The sequence below is a fragment of the Scyliorhinus canicula genome, chromosome 1 (genome assembly GCF_902713615.1).
Source record: "Scyliorhinus canicula chromosome 1, sScyCan1.1, whole genome shotgun sequence".
In the NCBI taxonomy this organism is placed as follows: Eukaryota; Metazoa; Chordata; class Chondrichthyes; order Carcharhiniformes; family Scyliorhinidae; genus Scyliorhinus; species Scyliorhinus canicula.
In genome coordinates, this window is record NC_052146.1 from 274,757,031 (window position 1) to 274,775,365 (window position 18,335).

The 18,335-nt window shown below is 49.0% G+C and overlaps 1 protein-coding gene across 1 annotated transcript in view; it reads left to right on the forward strand.

Moving 5' to 3' along the window:
• LOC119974606 (tetratricopeptide repeat protein 7A-like) overlaps nucleotides 1–18,335 on the forward strand; it is a 451,074-nt gene that overhangs the window by 89,332 nt on the left and 343,407 nt on the right. The window contains exon 9 of the mRNA XM_038813643.1: nucleotides 17,321–17,458. Within this exon, the coding sequence (XP_038669571.1) occupies nucleotides 17,321–17,458 (138 nt within the window). The remainder of the gene's footprint in view (nucleotides 1–17,320; nucleotides 17,459–18,335) is intronic.

An 18,335-nucleotide genomic window follows, 5' to 3' on the forward strand; every position in this document is an offset into this window, starting at 1 on the left:
CGTTCCAGTACCTCGAAGAAGTAGCTCCATTCGACTCTGTCAAAGGCATTTTCTGCGTCCAGGCTGACGATCACCTCTGTAACTGTACCATGCTGTTGCTCATGAGGGCTCCACCTATGGACCATTGTAAGGCATTACCTGTGATGTATCATATTGGTGCCTTTGTCGACTCCGCCCCGGCTCCTCCCCTTGAGGGGAGGTATGAAGAGCAGCAATCCTGTAGGCGGCTCTCAGTAGCAGAGCAGTCGCAGGCAGGCACTGTTCTAGTCGATTAAAGCCACAGTTTACATCTACATTCTGTTTCGCATGAATTGATGGTTGCATCAATTTAATCGACTACAACACCACTGTATGAATCTGCCCTCAAATCTGACCGACTGGAACTCGACCCATAGGCCGGGGAGGCCAAAGGGATTTTTTTCGCACTGGCTCTGCTGTTTCGAGGCCTAGCTCGCTGCCTCCTTCTCACCTTCCGTCTCCAATGATAGAAGCTGAGCCTCCTCTACGCCCGGGTGAGTCATCAAATCTCTGTACAACTCGAGGAAGCTTCCACCTACGCAGACGCCCTAGTGATGCTGAAGCGCCTATACGCAAGACCCGTGAATGAGGTGTACGCGTGGCATCTCCTCACTACTCACCGCCAACGCCCCGGGGAATTGCTGGAGGAGTACCTACGCGACCTCAAAGTCTTTGCGCAAAGTTGCAACTACCAGGCCGTTACCTCCACGCAACATATGGACCTCGCAGTCCGGGACGCCTACGTGGTGGAGTCAGGTCCAACTACGTGAGACAGCGCCTACTCGAGAAAGGTGCCCTAGACCTGGAAGAGACGGTAAAACTAGCCTCCTCCTTAGAAGTAGCGTTCCAAAGCCTCAACGCATTCCCGTCTGATCACGGACCCCCTCGTGGACCCCCAGGCCTGTGCCGCGCGGCTGCCTGCCCAACACGGGGGGCTACCTGTTATGTCTGTGGCCAGCTTCAGCACCCCAGGCAGCGCTGCCCGGCCCAGAACGTGAACTGCAGCGACTGCAGGAAAAAATCTCCATGATGACCATCCGGGTAAATGGACACGAAACGCCTTGCCTGTTCGACTCCGGGAGCACGGAGAGCTTTATTCATCCAGATATGGTAAGACGCTGGTCGCTCCCAATCTTCCCGGCGCACCAAACCACCTCCCTCACGTCTGGGTCGCACTTGGTGTGGATCCAGGAGTGCACTACCTCAACCCTAGCAATACAGGGTGCCGATTACACCGATTTTAAGCGATATGTACTCCCCGATCTCTGCGCTCCTCTCCTGTTGGGATTGGATTTCCAGTGTAACGTCAAGAGCCTAACTCTGAAATTCGGCAGGCCCCTACTCCCCACTCACCGTATGTTGCCTCGTGACACTAAAAGTCGACCCTCCCCTGCTTTTCGCAAATCTCACCGCTGACTGTAAGCCAGTCACCACCGGCGATATAGCATTCAGGACAGGACTTTTATCAGGTCCGAGGTCCAGCGACTCTTGTAGGAGGGGATCATCGAGGTCAGCAATAGCCCCTGGAGAGCTCAGGTGGTGGTTGTCAGGACCGGGAAAAGAACCGGATGGTTGTAGATTACAGCCAAACCATGAACCGGTACACGCACCTCGATGCGTACCCTCTTCCCTGGATTGCAGACATCGTTAACCAGATTGCACACTACCAGGTGTTCTCCACGGTGGATCTGAAATCTGTGTACCACCAGCTCCCAATCTGCCCGGAGGACCGCCACTACACGGCCTTTGAGGCGGACGGCTGCCTCTTCCACTTCCTCTGGATCCCCTTCGTGTCACAAACGGGGTTTCGGTCTTTCAAAGAACCATGGACCAAATGGTGGACCAGTACGGGCTGCGGGCCACATTTCCGTACTTGGACAACGTCACCATCTGCGGCCATGATCAGCAGGACCACGATGCCAACCTCCAGAGATTTCTCTAAACTGTCCAAACCCTTAACCTCACTTACAACAAAGAGAAATGCATTTTACGCACAACCAGACTAGCCATCCTCGGCTACGTCATGGAAAATGGGGTTCTAGGACCCTACCCCGACCGTATGAGCCCCCTCCTGCAATTCCCCATTCCCCACTGCCACAGGTCCCTGAAAAGGTGCCTCGGGTTCTTTTCCCATTATGCCCAGTGGGTCCCCAACTATGCGGACAAAGCCCGCCCACTAATCAAGGCCACCACCTTCCTACTGGCAGCCGAGGCCAGCCAGGCCTTCAGCTGCATCAAGGCGGACATCGCCAAGGCCACAATGCGCGCGGTGGATGAATCCGTCCCCTTCCAGGTGGAGAGTGACGCATCAGAGGTCGCCCTCGCCCCTACCCTCAATCAGGCAGGCAGGCCAGTAGCATTTTTTTCATGCACCCACACCGCCTCTGAAATTCAACGCTCCTCGGTCAAAAAAGAAGCCCAAGCCATCGTGGAAGCTGTGCGGCACTGGAGGCAGTACCTCGGTGGTAGGAGGTTTACCCTCGTCACCGACCAGCGATCGGTAGCTTTCATGTTCGATAATACGCAGCGGGTCAAAATCAAGACAGATAAGATCTTGAGGTGGAGGATCGAACTCTCCACCTATAATTACGATGTAGATATACCTCAGTCTACAGTCTAGGAATCTCCCAGTTTCCCACTGGCAGGAGGTCCTCCCCGACGCACTCCACTCTATTAGGTCCCTCCTTTGCACGGCCACAAATGAGACCCCTCATGACCACCTGTTTGTTTTCCACAGGAAATCCACTTCCGGGGCCTCGCTTCCGTCCTGGCTGAAGACACCGGGGCCTGTCCTACTCTGCAAACACGCCAGGAGCCATAAGGACCGAGCTCGAACGCCACTGGACGGGACCAGACAAAAATGGGAGGACGATCTGGAGACAGAGGTAGGGTGGGGACTGTGGAGCGAAGCACTGAGCAGGGCGAACTCCACCTCCTCCTGCGCAAGGCTAAGCCTAATGCAGCACAAAGTGGCGCACAGAGCGCACCTGATCAGAACTCGAATGAACAGGTTCTTCCCGACGGTAGAGAATAAATGTGAACAGTGCCAGAGGGGCCCGGCCAACCACACCCACATGTTCGGGCTTGTCCCAAACTTGCTGGGTTCTGGACAGCCTTCTCCGAGACGGAAGGAAGGTGGGGAAACCACAAAAGAAGAGAAGAGGAGAGGGGGGCCCCCGTTCCTTGAAAATAAAAGAAAAACACAGATTAACGCGGGTAAGAAAGAAAAATGTGATATGTATATGTACAATTGTTTGTAAATATGAGAAATGACAATAAAAAGATTTTTAAAAAAAATATTGTGAAACTGTTTCCAGTGATAAAGTATTTCTAGAGTATGATGTTCCTGCTCATGTCTGGAGTTACTCTGTTTTTATTGTGCAATGACTTCCATACATTCATACAGAACAGCTGGAGACTGTTCATCCAATCGCATAGTCAAGGTTAGTCCGAATGTCCAACAAACTTTTCCTTTTCAAGTATATATCCAATTCCTCTTTGAAAGTTGTTACTGAATTCATGCTTATAGGCAATAAATTGCAGATCTTCTGACTAGTTTTTCTGTTTAATCATTGTGCCTCCTGGTTAGCAACCTGCCTGCTGCTGCATACATTTCTCTTATTTATTTTGACAAAATGCTTCATAATTTTAATTCAGAATAATCTCTGCTTCTCTAGTCTCTTCACATTAGTGAATCTCTCGCACCCAGTGTCATTCAGGTAAATATCCTCTCTACCCTTTCCAAGACATTAAGATTATTTTGAAAGAATTGGAGACAAAGTTCCAGCTGAGACCTAGTGGAGATTTGCCACTGGATTGGATTGGATTGGATTTGTTTATTGTCACGTGTACCGAGGTACAGTGAAAAGTATTTTTCTGCAAGCAGCTCAACAGATCATTCAGTACATGGAAGAAAAGGGAATTAAACAAAATTCAAGAAAATACATGAGAATACATAATAAAGCTACACAAGATATACAATGTAACTACATAAGCATTGGCATCAGATGAAGCATACAGGGTGTAGTGTTAATGAGGTCAGTCAATAAGAGGGTCATTTAGGAGTCTGGTGACAGTGGGGAAGAAGCTGTTTTTGAGTCTGTTCGTGCGTGTTCTCAGACTTCTGAATCTCCTGCCCGATGGAAGAAGTTGGAAAAGTGAGTAAGCCGGGTGGGAGGGATCCTTGATTATGCTGCCCGCTTTCCCCTGGCAGCGGGAGGTGTAGATGGAATCAATGGATGGGAGGCAGGTTTGTGTGATGGACTGGGCGGTATTCACGACTCTCTGAAGTTCCTTGCGGTCCTGGGCCGAGCAGTTGCCATACCAGGCTGTGATGCAGCCCGAGAGGATGCTTTCTATAGTGCATCTGTAAAAGTTGGTAAGGGTTGATGTGGACATGCCGAATTTCCTTAGTTTCCTGAGGAAGTATAGGCGCTGTTGTGCTTTCTTGGTGATAGCGTTGATGTGAGTGGACCAGGATAGATTTTTGGTGATGTGCACCCCTAGGAATTTGAAACTGCTAACCATCTCCACCTCGGCTCCGTTGATGCTGACAGGAGTGTGTACAGTACTTTGCTTCCTGAAGTCGATGACCAGCTCTTTAGTTTTGCTGGCATTGAGGGAGAGATTGTTGTCGCTGCACCACTCCACTAGGTTCTCTATCTCCCTCCTGTATCGGACTCGTCGTTATTCAAGATCCGGCCCACTATGGTCGTATCGTCAGCAAACTTGTAGATGGAGTTGGAACCAGGTTTTGCCACGCAGTCGTGTGTGTACAGGGAGTAGAGTAGGGGGCTAAGTACGCAGCCTTGCGGGGCACCGGTATTGAGGACTATTGTGGAGGAGGTGTTGGTATTCATTCTTACTGACTGTGGTCTGTTGGTCAGAAAGTCCAGTTGCCACTGTCAGCAGTATTAGAACAATAGCACATGTTGGAAATGTGTTGATGTGTTGTAAATGTTGAACTCCTGTTTTCAATTCCTCCCATTTTCTTTGACTTCCAGTGAAAGAACATTAAAGGTCAACAATCCTAAAAGCCGTGCCTGGGAGGGGCAGACAATAAATCTTTTTGCGGTCATAACAAGCACAAACGGACTTGCGGTGGCGGCCATGGAGTGAGCCGTCGCTCATTTTGGAGCTCCCACTCAAGGCGGCATTTTTTGGTCTTTTTCCCACCTTGATGGCAAGATGTACAGGAGTGCCTGTGGAAAGTTCTACTCTTCTGGGTTGGCTGGTGGATGGATCCACGGACTAGGAGTGGGGAAAGAAGAAAAGAGTTGCTGGAACAGGAGAGTCTTTGTGGTGCGCCACAGGATAAGATGGCTGATGCACTATCAGTTACACAAAGACGAGGGTAGGATGTAATCTAGGCTTTATTACACTGAGATGTGTGGCCTCCTACAGTAGCTGACGAAATGGCTGCGGTATGGGGAGCACACACATTTATACTCCACCTACTGGGCGGGGCCAGCAGGCAGGTATTTACCCCGTACCTGTAGTACGGGGGCCTGACCATAAAGCACCTATAACATCCTCTATATACAATGTATACATCAGTGGTGACTACCACATTCACCCCCTGTTTAAAATGAGTCCGGCAGGGATGGTGGAGAACTATATACAGGAAATTGTGTTTTAAAGTACAGTTAAAATGATAAATTCAGGCGGTCCGGTGACTTAATCTGTCGTAGAGAGCGCCGTAGTGCTGGTGGCGACTCCGGCGGCGGCTTGGTCTTCGGAGACTCCGGGAGCGTGTCGAAATTCTCTTCATCCCCGGGTGTGGGCAAGGGGAGGGCGGAGTGTCCCGGAGCGGGGGCTGCGGTGGGGTGTGCCGGGGGAAGGGAGGGTGCGCTAGGTCGGAGGGGGTGTGTGTGGGGAACCAGCTGGCACTAGGTCCCTGAGGGAGACTGTATCTTGGCGGCCGTTGGGGTACACTACGTAAGCGTACTGCGGGTTGGCGTAAAGTAGCTATACCCTTTCAACCAACGGGTCCGCCTTATGGAGTCAAACGTGTCTACGGAGGAGAATGGGTCCTGGAGCTGCCAGCCACATTGGAAGCGATACCCCGGAGGTGGACTTCCTGGGGAAGGCAAAGAGACGTTCATGGGGGGTTTCGTTAGTCGCAGTGCACAGGAGCGATCAAATGGAGTGGAGTGCATTGGGGAGGACCTCCTGCTAGCGGAAGGCCGGGAGATTTCTGGACCATGGGCCAGTTGAAAGGCCCTCCAGACCGTCCCGTTCTCCCTCTCTATCTGCCCGTTTCCCCTAGGGTTGTAGCTGGTTGTCCTGCTCGAGGCAGTGCATCTGTTGAGCAGGTACTGGCCCAGCTCATCGCTCATGAATGAGGATCCCCAGTCGCTGTGGAGGTAGGCGGGGAAACTGAACAGAGCGAAGATGGTGCTGAGGGCTTTGATGACGGTGGCAGACGTCATGTCGGGTCATGGGACGGCAAAGGGGAATCGAGAGTTTTCATCGACCACACTGAGAAAGTACGTGTTACGGTCGGTGGAGGGGAGGGGCCCTTTGAAGTCCACACTGAGGCGTTCAAAGGGGCGGGAGGCCTTCACCAGGCGCGCACGGTCAAGGCCAGTAGAAGTACGGTTTACACTCCGCGCAGACCTGGCAGTCTCTGGTGATCGCCCTGACTTCCTCGATGGAGTAGGGCAGGTTGTGGGCCTTGATGAAATGGTAAAAACAGGTGACTCCTGGGTGACAGAGGTTGTCGTGCAGGGTGCGGAGTCGATCCACTTGTGCGTTGGCACATGCACCTCGGGATAGGCCATCGGGGGGCTCGTTGAGCTTCCCGGGGTGATACAAAATCTCGTAATTGTAGATGGAGAGTTCGATCCTCCACCTCAAAATTTTATCATTTTTGATCTTGCCCCGCTGTGTGTTGTTAAATATGAAGGCAACCGACCGTTGGTCAGTGAGGAGAATGAATCTCCTGCCGGCCAGGTAATGCCTCCAATGCCGCACAGCTTCAACGATGGCTTGGGCCTCCTTTTTGACGGAGGAGTGCCGAATTTCGGAGGCATGGAGGGTGCGGGACTGCCTGCCTGGTTGAGGGTGGCGGCCAGAGCGACGTCTGATGCATCACTTTCCATTTAGAATGGTAACGTCTCGTTGACCACGTGCATCGCGGCCTTGGCAATGTTGGCCTTGATCCGGTTGAAGGCCTGGTGAGCCTCGGCCATCAGTGGGAAAACGGTGGATTGGATGAGTGGGCGGGCCTTGTCCGCATAGTTTGGAACCCACTGGACGTAATACGAAATGAACCCCAGGCATCGTTTGAGGGCCTAGGGGCAGTGGGGGAGGGGGAGTTCCACGAGGGGGCGCTTGCGATCGGGATCGGGCCCCAGACCTCCGTTCTGGACCACATAGCCGAGGATGGCTAAGCGGTTCGTGCTGATCACGCACTTCTCCTTGTCAGACCTGATTAAGGTCCTATCCTGGGTGCTGCACTGTCTGCTCCTGGTGGCAACGGGTTTGCAATCCGGGGTTCGGTTTGCAAAAAGGGAAGGTGGATCGATCTTGAGGGATGCAAGGCCGCACACAGTAAGGGGTGGTAGGGGCTCGCCGAATTTCAGGATTAGGCTCTGGAGGTTGCACTGGAAGTCCAGGCCGAGTAGCAAGGCAGCACAGAGGTTGGGGAGGACGTAGAGGCGGAAGCCGCTGAACTCCACGCTCTGGACAGTGAGAGTGGCGATGCAGTACCCCCGGATCGCCATGGAGTCGGACCCGGAGGCCAGAGAGATAATCTGATTGGCAGGGTGTACCGCGAGGGAGCAGCGCCTTACCGTATAGGGGTGAATGAAGCTTTCAGTGCTGCAGAGTCCAGCAGGCAGGCGATCACGTGTCCGTTGAACTTCACTTTAGTTGAAGCAGTCGCGAGTTTGTGTGGTCGAGACCGGGGTGAGACGCGGCTAGTCGTCGGTGGTTGCAGATGATGAGCGGCCTGATGAGGTTCCCGACGGGCAGGGGTCCCGAGTCAGGCAAGATGGCGGCACCCACGAGCCGCACGTGTCATGGGGGAGGTAAGGTGGCGGCGCCCTGGGGCTGCATGTGTCGTGAGGAAGGCAAGATGGCGGCGCCCGTTTGTTTTGGGAGGAACAAGATGGCGGCGTCCTCGGGCCGCACGTGTTTATGTCGAACAAGCTGGCTGTGTCTACTGGCCGCACGTGGTCCGAGAAGGGGAAGATGGCGGTGCCCAGTGGTCGCATGTGGGAGGTGCCAGGACAACAGCGGCGATTGAGCGGGCCTGGCACATTGCAGCAAAATGTCCCTTCTTACCACAGGCCTTGCAGAGGGCGCTCCACGCCGGGCAGCGCTGTTGGGGGTGTTTTGACTGCCCACAGAAGTCGCATTTGGGCCCCCCAGGATTGGTTGGCTAAGGGCGGTCACTGATGTGGTCCACGATGGGGTGGTCGTCTGCGGAGTCCACGATGCACAGGAGGGGTGGGCTGCGCGGGTCGGGGGCATAGGCCTGAATGTTGCGTGATGCGACTGTAAGTGAGAGCACTAGCTTTTTGGTTGCCGCGAGGTCGAGCGTGGCCCCTTGTAGGAGGCACTGGCGGATGTAGTCAGACAATATGCCCGTAACAAATGCATCCCTCATCAGCAAATTTGAGTGTTCCGTGGCTGAAACGGCCTCACTGTCACAGTCTCTAACTAGGGCGAGAAGGGCGCGCCAGAAATCTTTCACTTATAATTTGATGCACTATCAATTACGACGAGATGAGAGTAGGATGTAATCAAGGCTTTATTGCACGGAGATGTAAGGCCTCCTACAGCAGCTGATGAAATGGCTGCTGTACGGGGAGCACACATATTTATACCCCGCCAACTGGGCGGAGCCAGCAGGCAGGGATCTAACCCCGTACTTGTAGTACAGGGGCCTTACCATAAATGTACTTGTAGTACAGGGGCCTTACCATAAATGTACTTGTAGTACAGGGGCCTTACCATACGATAACAACATCCTCTGTATACAATATATACATCAGTGGTGACTACCACATTGCAAGAGGGCAAGGGAGCTGCCCTGCCCGCTGAGTGGTGAACAGAGTGGAGCAGAGGCTGCAATCCCCGGGCTGGGTGATCCAAAAAGTGGAGGAGGCGGTGAGGGAGCACGAGGAGCAGTTGGCCTCATTGGTGGTGCTGCAACCACACCACCATCGCCCTCGGCGGCTCACCTCTCCTTGTGGCCTTCTCATCAGAGCCCTGTGTATCGGTAGACCTCCAGGGGCCGGTCAAAGGCCGCCTCACCTATCAGCTTCTCCAGCATTTGGCCATGTACATGTCGGTCTCTGAACCTTCCATGCCTTTGGACATCCACACGATCCTCAAGTCTTGTCTCCAGGAGTGATTCTCCAGATCCTACATCTTCTCCATCAGCTTATTTTGGGTCTCCCGCATCACCCCCACCTCAGCCACCAATGAGGCCAACTGCTCCTCGTGCTCCCCCACCGCCTCCTCCATTTTCTGGATCGCCCGGCCCGGGGATTGCAGCCTCTGCTCCACTCTGTTCACCACTCAGCAGGCAGGGCAGCTCCTTTGCCCTCCGCTAATGTGGCAGTCACCACTGATGTATATATTGTATATAGAGGATGTTGTTATAGGTGCTTTACGGTAAGGCCCCTGTACTACAGGTACGGGGGTAGATCCCTGCCTGCTGGCTCCGCCCAGTAGGCGGAGTATAAATATGTGTGTTCCCCGTGTTAAACGTACTCCAAGCTGTGGTATGAAGAGACAAAAGTCCTGTTCCCTTTTCACCAACACACCTTTAATTCTCCCAACAGACTCTGCACAAGACTCTACACATCCCCTGATCCAGAGGCCACTTGAAGCCCCTTTACATATCAGTGTCAATCATTGAACACTTAACATAAATGAGACAATCATTGAACACTTAACATAAATTAGACAACTAATTGCAATGTCTCTTAACCCATTACTTAATAGTCTCCCCTTCCTTGGAGAAAAAAAAAATTAGGTGAAAACAAAATTTCAAGAAACTAAAATACACACGTGATTCCCCCCCTTCTTTTTTTTTTAAGTAGAAGAAAAACAACATTTACAGAAACAGGCGCCCTTCATTCACAATATCCAAAAGTTTCTGTGAACTAGCCCCTCTTTTCGTAAATCAGTCTGATAGTTGATAGCTACTGTCAGCCCATTAAATTTTTGTTATTTCCCCTCTGTCCAACATCTGCTTCAAACCTGCGATGTCTATCCGTAACCTCTTTTCATTGACACTTTTTTTTTGTAGCGTGCACATTTTCCCACAGGGATTTATTGTCAATGTGACAGTCAATAGGTATATTACCCAAATCCCCTAATCCCAAAATTTCTGTCAATATCTGACTTATATAAAAGGCCATATCCACCGCTTCCACTAAGCTTAACGTCTCAGCAGCCAAAATGCTTTTGACCACGCTCCTTATTTTCTTTGTTTCCCACACAAGAGGGCAACATTTACCATTGTTCCCCAAAAGGAAAAATTATAAAACCTCCTGCGCTTGAAATTCCATCACATAAATTTGCATAGGACGCATCACCATAAACTATGAGTTTCAAATGCCTAAGATCACTTAAAACCAGGAACTTCAAAACACACTCCTGCATTTTTAGTTTGGCCAACACTTTATTTGCTCTTATTATGTCTTCCACTTTGGGATCATTCATTTTTGTACTCAACTCTAAGACACCAAAACTCACATCCGGTCTAGTCTGTCCACCTAACCAGTTCAGTTGCCCAATTAAACTTCGTAGTTGCTCTTTTTCTATCTTCAAAACCATTGCGTCTTTTTGTGAAACCCGGCCACGACTAATTGCTATTGGGCTGATGCATTCCAAATATGATTGCTGACGTAAAGTTACCCCTAACTTAGTCTGTCCGATTTCCAGTCCAATATATTTAAATGCACCGGAAGCCTGACTTCCAACCCTGAATTCTTTTCTCAAACAAGAGATTACAATAGCTTCAAAATCACTCATCCCACCCCACAAAAAATCATTGACATGCATCATAAAGATGTCATCAAGATTTTCTTTATAGTGTCAGTAAAACATTGCAGGATCTGCTTTCAACTGGCAACAGCCTAACTTTAACAAGACTGACCTTACCGAAAAGTACCACACTCTAGATGCATCATTTAATCCATATACACATTTGTTCAACTTCCAGAGTACCCCTTCTGTGTTAGCTGCTTCTTTAGAAGGACGGAGAAAAATGTCTCTTTGGAGCTAATGCCCCTGCAAAAAGGCAGCTTTTATATCTATAGATTTGGATTCCCATGCCTTTGTGGCTAATAGAGCCAAGAAGATCTTTAAAATAACCTTTCCTGCTGTAGGTGAATCTACCCTTAAGTCCTGATCTTCTAAGTTTTCTTCAAATCCCCTTGCCACAAGCCTGGCCTTTGCCTTACAAGTTCCATCTGGAAGAACCTTTTCTGTATAAATCCATCTGTGGGATAGAGGTTTTTGTCCCCTATCCGGTACTTCCGTGTATACCCCAAATTCACTCCAACTATGCAATTCTTGCTGTTTAGCATCTCTGATAACTTTTTCATCTAATTTATTTGAAGCCACCAAAATCTCACGTGCATGTGGGCTTCTACTACTATTAGTATTTGTAGTCTTACTCCTGTTCCGAGATCTTGATAAACTACGTCCCCTCTCCTGCCTGGTATCTCGTTCTGTACTGCTACTGCTTGATCTTTCTCTTCTGTAGCGGGATGTCCTTTCAATAGTTCTCGACCTTTTCCTGCGAACCTGTTCACTATCTGATGTACTATCTGAACTGGCACTGCGTTTCTGTGCCCTCCATTTTTGAACTTCGTTTTCCTAATCCATTGTCTTAACTTCCTCCCCTGAATGCTGTACATTCAACCAATGTTTATACTTTCCAGTGGCCTTCCCTGCTCTACTAATAACAGTTGCATCCTTCCATTGACTAGACCCTTCAGGCAAGTATGTCACTTTTGTACCAACCTTTGGCAGTTTTACTACAACAAGCTTTTTATCAGCTAAAGTCGCATTATCAACTGCCATTAACACATCCTTAACCACTCTACTTGAAATATCATTTGTCAATAATGGAATACAATAGTGTCCCGACTGTGTAAATTGTAAGTCCACCGTCTTTCCAAAAACTGTTGCCTTATCCTGTTCCATATCCAGCTTCATGTGTGCTTTCTTCATCGACGGTCTGCTCAGAAGCAAAGGTATCTCACTTGATACAACATCCGTGCTAATGAAATGATTCACTCCAGCAATATTGCAAGGGATCACCACTCTTTTCAGCGACTTCAGAGTATTATCATCCCCAAACCTGAAACTTGTGGAACTTTTAAATTCCTTAACCTTGTTACGATTTTCAGCATCCAAGGAGTCCAGATAACTTTTTAACCAGTCAATCCCACACACAGTAGATGTGCAGCCACTGTCCAATACAGCACAGTTGAAGGATTCTGCAACCAACACCCTTATTACCGGCGTAAAACAGCTTGTTAATAGGACAATGTCTTCTTTCTGGTCACTATCTTTCTCCTCTTCTGACTCTTTCATGTCATGTGTCACTTCAAATACTCTATCATAACGAGTTGGACAGTTGAAAGCATAATGGTATTGAGAGTCACATTGAAAACATCGATTTATCATACCCCGGGCATTTCTGGGGTTCATCCTCCTATTGTAGGTTCTAACTGGGTTTCTGTCTTCATAATTTCCTTGTCTCGGTCTCCTTTCATAGTCTTGAGGCCTGTTCGTAGCCATACGATTTTGCCATACTTTTAGTAGTGTATCTTCCATATTCTGCCTTATAGCAGGCTGACCTATTTGGGACATCAGAGCCATTGGAATCGAATGTTTCCCCAGAATTTTTTTTAAAGCTGTTGTCAACTGTTCGAATAAGGTATTGTTATCTGTAAACTGAACTCCTGTCAAAACCAGGAGCCTATCCATGTTGCTCACTCTAGCACAGTCAAGTAATTTAAAGGCCAACACAGACTGTGGAAATTCCAGCCTGTGTTTCTGCAGCCTTTTATATAGTCTGCCAAATTCCATTATATAGTCTTCCATGGATAAATCCTCCATTTTCTGGAACATATCCAAATCCGACCATGCTTCATACGCACTTAACAAGTCATCTTTCTTATAAATCTTATCCATATAAAGTAATAAAGTCGCCAGACCTTCTTCTGAGTCTAACTCTTCCAATTCCAGCTCAGAAAGCACTTTGTTTCGGATTTTACTGCCATATGGTAAAGAAAGAGCCAATACCATACCTTGTTTTCTCTTTCCTAAAGCAGTCACCTTAGTCCACATAACGACTGCACTTCTCCATTGGTCATGCGATTCCCTTTCAGAAAATAAGGGAGGATAGTCATATCCAGTCATCTTCATCCTGGGTTCAGCCATATATTCCCTTTTTTCTTTTTCACTCCTTAATTTGATCTGGGAAAATTGTATCTTTCAAACCTTCACACTTGTACAGCAACCACCCTCTGCTACCATTGTTAAACGTACTCCAAGCTGTGGTATGAAGAGACAAAAGTCCTGTTCCCTTTTCACCAACACACCTTTAATTCTCCCAACAGACTCTGCACAAGACTCTACACATCACCTGATCCAGAGGCCACCTGAAGCCCGTTTACCTATCAGTGTCAATCATTGAACACTTAACATAAATGAGACAACTAATTGCAATGTCTCTTAACCCATTACTTAACACCCCGTACAGCAGCCATTTCATCAGCTGCTGTAGGAGGCCACACATCTCTGTGTAATAAAGCCTCGATTACAGTGTAATAAAGCCTCGGGGCCCACCGATCCGCGGGCGGGCCTGTGCCGTGGGGGCACTCTTTTCCTACGCGCCGGCCGTGTAAGCCTCCACGATGGCCGTCGTGAAGGTGACCCCCACCCCTCCGTGCATGCGCGGGGAAGACGTCAGCAGCTGCGCGGCGCCAAAAGCCTTCCACACCGGCCGGCGGTGTGCAAACCACTCCGGCGCTAGCCTAGCCCCTGAAGGTGCGGAGGATTCTGCACCTTTGGGGCGGCCCGACGGCGGAGTGATTCGTGCCACTCCGTCCTGGGACCCCCCCGCCCCACCGGGTACGGGAGAATCCCGCCCAAGGTCTCGTTGTATGCGGACAGCCTACTGCTATACATATCGGACCCATTGGGTAGTATTGGGATATTACGGGGGGGGGGGGGGGGGGGGGGGGGGGGGCAGCACGGTAGCACAGTGGTTAGCACAGTTGCTTCACAGCACCAAGGTCCTAGGTTCGATACCTGGCTTGGGTCACTGTCGGTGTGGGGTCTGCACGTTCTCCCCGTGGGTGCATGGGTTTCCTCCCAGTGCTCCGGTTTTCTCCCACATGTCCCGAAAGACGTGCTGTTAGGTGAATTGGACATTCTGAATTCTCCCTCTGTATACCCGAACAGGTGCCAAGCTGTGGCGACTGAGGGCTTTTCACACTAACTTCATTGCAGTGTTCATGTAAACCTACTTGTGACACTAATAAAGATTATTATAATAAAATGCAGCCCACCCAGCCCTATCCCTGTACCCCCGTAACCTAACTGGCACATCCTTGGACACTAAGGGGTAATTCACCATGGCATATCCACCTAACGTGCACATCTTTGGATCCAGCAGAGCCAGTAGCAGCAGTGGCCAGAACTGTGACTACACTCTCCAGATTCAAAGCTCGGAGTTCTGGACTGGGTGGTCTCACGGCAGGGTAGAAGGTGCGGCATGGGCCAGTGGGGAGAACCGGGTGGGGTCTTGATGGAGAGGCTGGCGGGGGTTAGGAAGACCTTGTTGAAAGATGCCTGGTTTGGAACAGAGGCTCTTGTGGGTGGGCCCCCTTTTCTCACCTGAGACCCAAGCAGGGTGACGTACCAGGCTATCCCTTGCCCAGAACCCCCCCCCCCCAATTTGAGGCTGGGTGGGAGACAGCACTTTAAGTGCTAATTAACGGCCCACTCAACTGGGGCAAGGGAAGGTTAGCCGTGGCCTCACCTGTCCCCAGTATAATTGCAGACAGGCTGAGGTGGTCAGGAGGTTCACAGGCAGGCCTTCCGGGAATTTTACAGGCCTCCTTCACCACCAAACCTGTAAAATTCTGTCCATAGATTTTAAAGGACAGGTTTGCAATTTTATTACTTGGTGTGCACAAAGAAAATTTCATCCTTAGCTCTTAATAAATCTGCAATTGTATCAATGATGCCCCGTTTACCGCCCCTGGAGAAATGACAATGACTATGACATTTACTATTACGCAGCCAACCATTGCTGCTGGAAAACCCTTGGGAAGTTTTTTCCCAGTGTGCCAAAATATACTATTTGATCAGTGTCATGTGAGAGTACCTTTAAGAAATTAATGTTTAAGCAATGTACCTTTAAGAAATGGAGCAGCTCATGTCAGAGGGTGGGGGTAGCTGAGTTGAGCTCGCTTCTGCTTTTAGTTTCAGTTTGAGAGAGCAGCTGAAAAGTGCCTGGCTGGTTTGCTGAGAGCTGCATGAAGAAAAAGAGCTTGGGTGTATCTGTGTTTGCAGTGAGCTGGATCTGCTGTGATCTCTGCCATGAAAGACTATCTCTGAATCATTTGGGTGATTTAAACTCATAATAGTAATGTCTTTAACCTGACGTGTTTCTGTTTAAAGGTGTTAAGTCTTTTGGAGGTTTGAAGGAACATTGTGAGGGATTATTTAGTGTTCTATTATTTCCGGGGTTATCTTTGAAGTAAGGAGTGGTAAATGATCCAATGTTTATTTAAAAAGGTTAAGTTGAATTCATGGAATAAACATTGTTTTGTGTTTAAAAACCCAGGTGTCCATAATTGTAATACCACACCTGGAGAGCAAGCTGTGTGCTTCAAAAGCACCAGTACATTAAAGGGGGAGGTTGGTTGAACTCCATGATATATTTTGGGGTTCTAAAAACGCCACTCCCATAACATCAGTCAGTTAATACATAGTCCATCCTACAGGTTCTGCAGTAGTTTCTACATGTTATAAAACTGTGTTAACACCAGTTCGTTGTTATAATGATTTTCTATGAGTATTTGTATTTATTTTACTGTTCCCCAGCTCCCAGGTGGGTTGAAGGCTTTGTGTATTGGGTGGGAAGGTGTTGCGTCGAGAGCCTGTTGTTTTCCTAACTGCCTCTGGCGAGGTCAGGGGTGGGGTAAGGTCAGGAATGGCCTTCCTTCCCGGAGACCAATTGAGGGCCTGAAGTGAAATTAATGGCGACTTACAGGTTTGAACCCACTGCCACTGTTATGTCCAGTAGAAACCTATTGGGCTTGGAGGGTGTGATCTCCTGATCGACATTCGTCTCCCCTCCACCCTGCCCCCCAACAGCAAGGGCTGACCCCCCCGCTCTTTCATTTTGCCTGACTAGCACTGAAGAGCATGCCCCACTCATCTGTCTTCTGTGGACTCTTGCAATTCCATCAGTCATCACTGTTCCTGGGGTGACACTGCTGGGACTATTTGTCTGGCAGCTCGGAGGTGGGAATTTAACCTTTAAAGACACAGAAGCTCCAACAGCAGGCAGTTAACTGCCTGATGGACATTTAAGCCCACTAGGTCTCCCAGAAATGGCTGCGGAGGGGCCGCACTGGCTACTGATGCTGCCATTAAATTGAGCCCCAAGCATACTCCAAAGCAAATTCAGCCTTTGTACAACATGCTGTGGGAAAAAGTTGCACTTGAGCCAATATATTTCAGTGGTTTGCAACACGCTTGTTCCTTGACTGTTCTTCCAGTGACAGACCTATAACTCACTCTAGTGTTACATGGTTCAAAATGCTACTCCAGGCTCATCTAAATTTTGAAATGACAAATGGCTACCTTTATACTGGAGATGCTTAAAATGAAATAATATTGATATTTCAAATATTTTCTGGATATCGTAAGAAAATTTCAGGAGTTGATAGTCAAGGTATTCACATAAAACAAGCCAAAGCCACAAGATGTAACTGGGCTGAAATATAAAGATCCCCCCCCCCCCCCCCCCCCCCCCCCCCCCCCCCCCTCCAACTCAGTACCTCAAAATTGAAGAAATCTTACTCTTCCTCCTCCAGTTTCTTTTTCATTCGCAGCTTGGTTTCATCCAATCACTGTTCCTATTTCATCACCTCGCACTCCCAAGTTTATTGACGTTCCTGCAGTGCATGACCCGGCCCTTCAACTTGCAACTTGCTCCCTCTTAAATAAAAAAAATCCAGAACAGTGACAATTTCTACATTTACAGCTTCTTAAAATAACTTTTTTTTCTCTCACACTTGTGCAGGCAAATCGAGATGGTGTAATAAGCCGTGCGCCAGACCAGAGAGAGGATCGTAGCATCAGCTTCCAAAATGCCACTGCCTTGTATGATCTCCTGAGCATAACGTTGGGCAGAAGGGGACAGTATGAAATGCTCTCAGAAGTAAGCAGTTAATTTTATTTTTGTTAAGGACCATGAGGTGGGCACATCAGTTGACTAAAATGCTCAAATGTAGCCGCAGATTATGCACAGATTGGAAATAAAGTTAAACCCATGAATCAGCGCAGTCAGTGTAAAACGAGGTGCGTATTGAAAATTATTCTTTATTAGTAATTGTGAAAGAGAGTGTCATGAATTCGAACAGATGCACAGGGGGCACATGAATACTACAACAGAAGATATAATATTGAGCAGAATGTTGGTAAGAACAGTTTGGATTGGGTAAAAATGAAGCTAATTTTAGAGTGTAGGCAAATTCTCTAAGCTCAGCCTGCTTCAAATGATGATCCTCTAACTTCCGCAGCAGCCAGTTACCCAAAATAGACATCCTGTAGTACGTCTTCATTTCTACAGTTTCACCAAGGGTTTTATGGCTATATTCTCCTAATTTTCATCTTCACTTTAATTCCTCTTTTACATCAGGAACCTTTAGTTATCCAAAGAAAATTGCCCGGAGGCTGACTGTTTTGCGTAGTTCTTCGTCCTACATATGGAACATCTTTATCTGTTAATTGACATTGATTTGAAGTCTAATTGTATTTAAGGTCATGTTGTGGTTTATAGTCTTTTATGACCTATTTGTACTTGTTGGGAGACCCAAGGTGGGATTCTCTGCTCCCTGACGCCGATTTCATAATTGGCGATTGGGCGGAAAATCCCTTTTTACGGGTGGTGCCTAATTTCGGATGCTCTCCCCCTCCAAAACACCGACATCCAGTAGCATAGCGCACACCGTTAGAACGGCCTCAGGACGTTGCCTGAAGGCCCGCCCCCAATGCTCCGCCCCTGATGGGCCGAGTTCCCGACCGTGCGGTTGCCG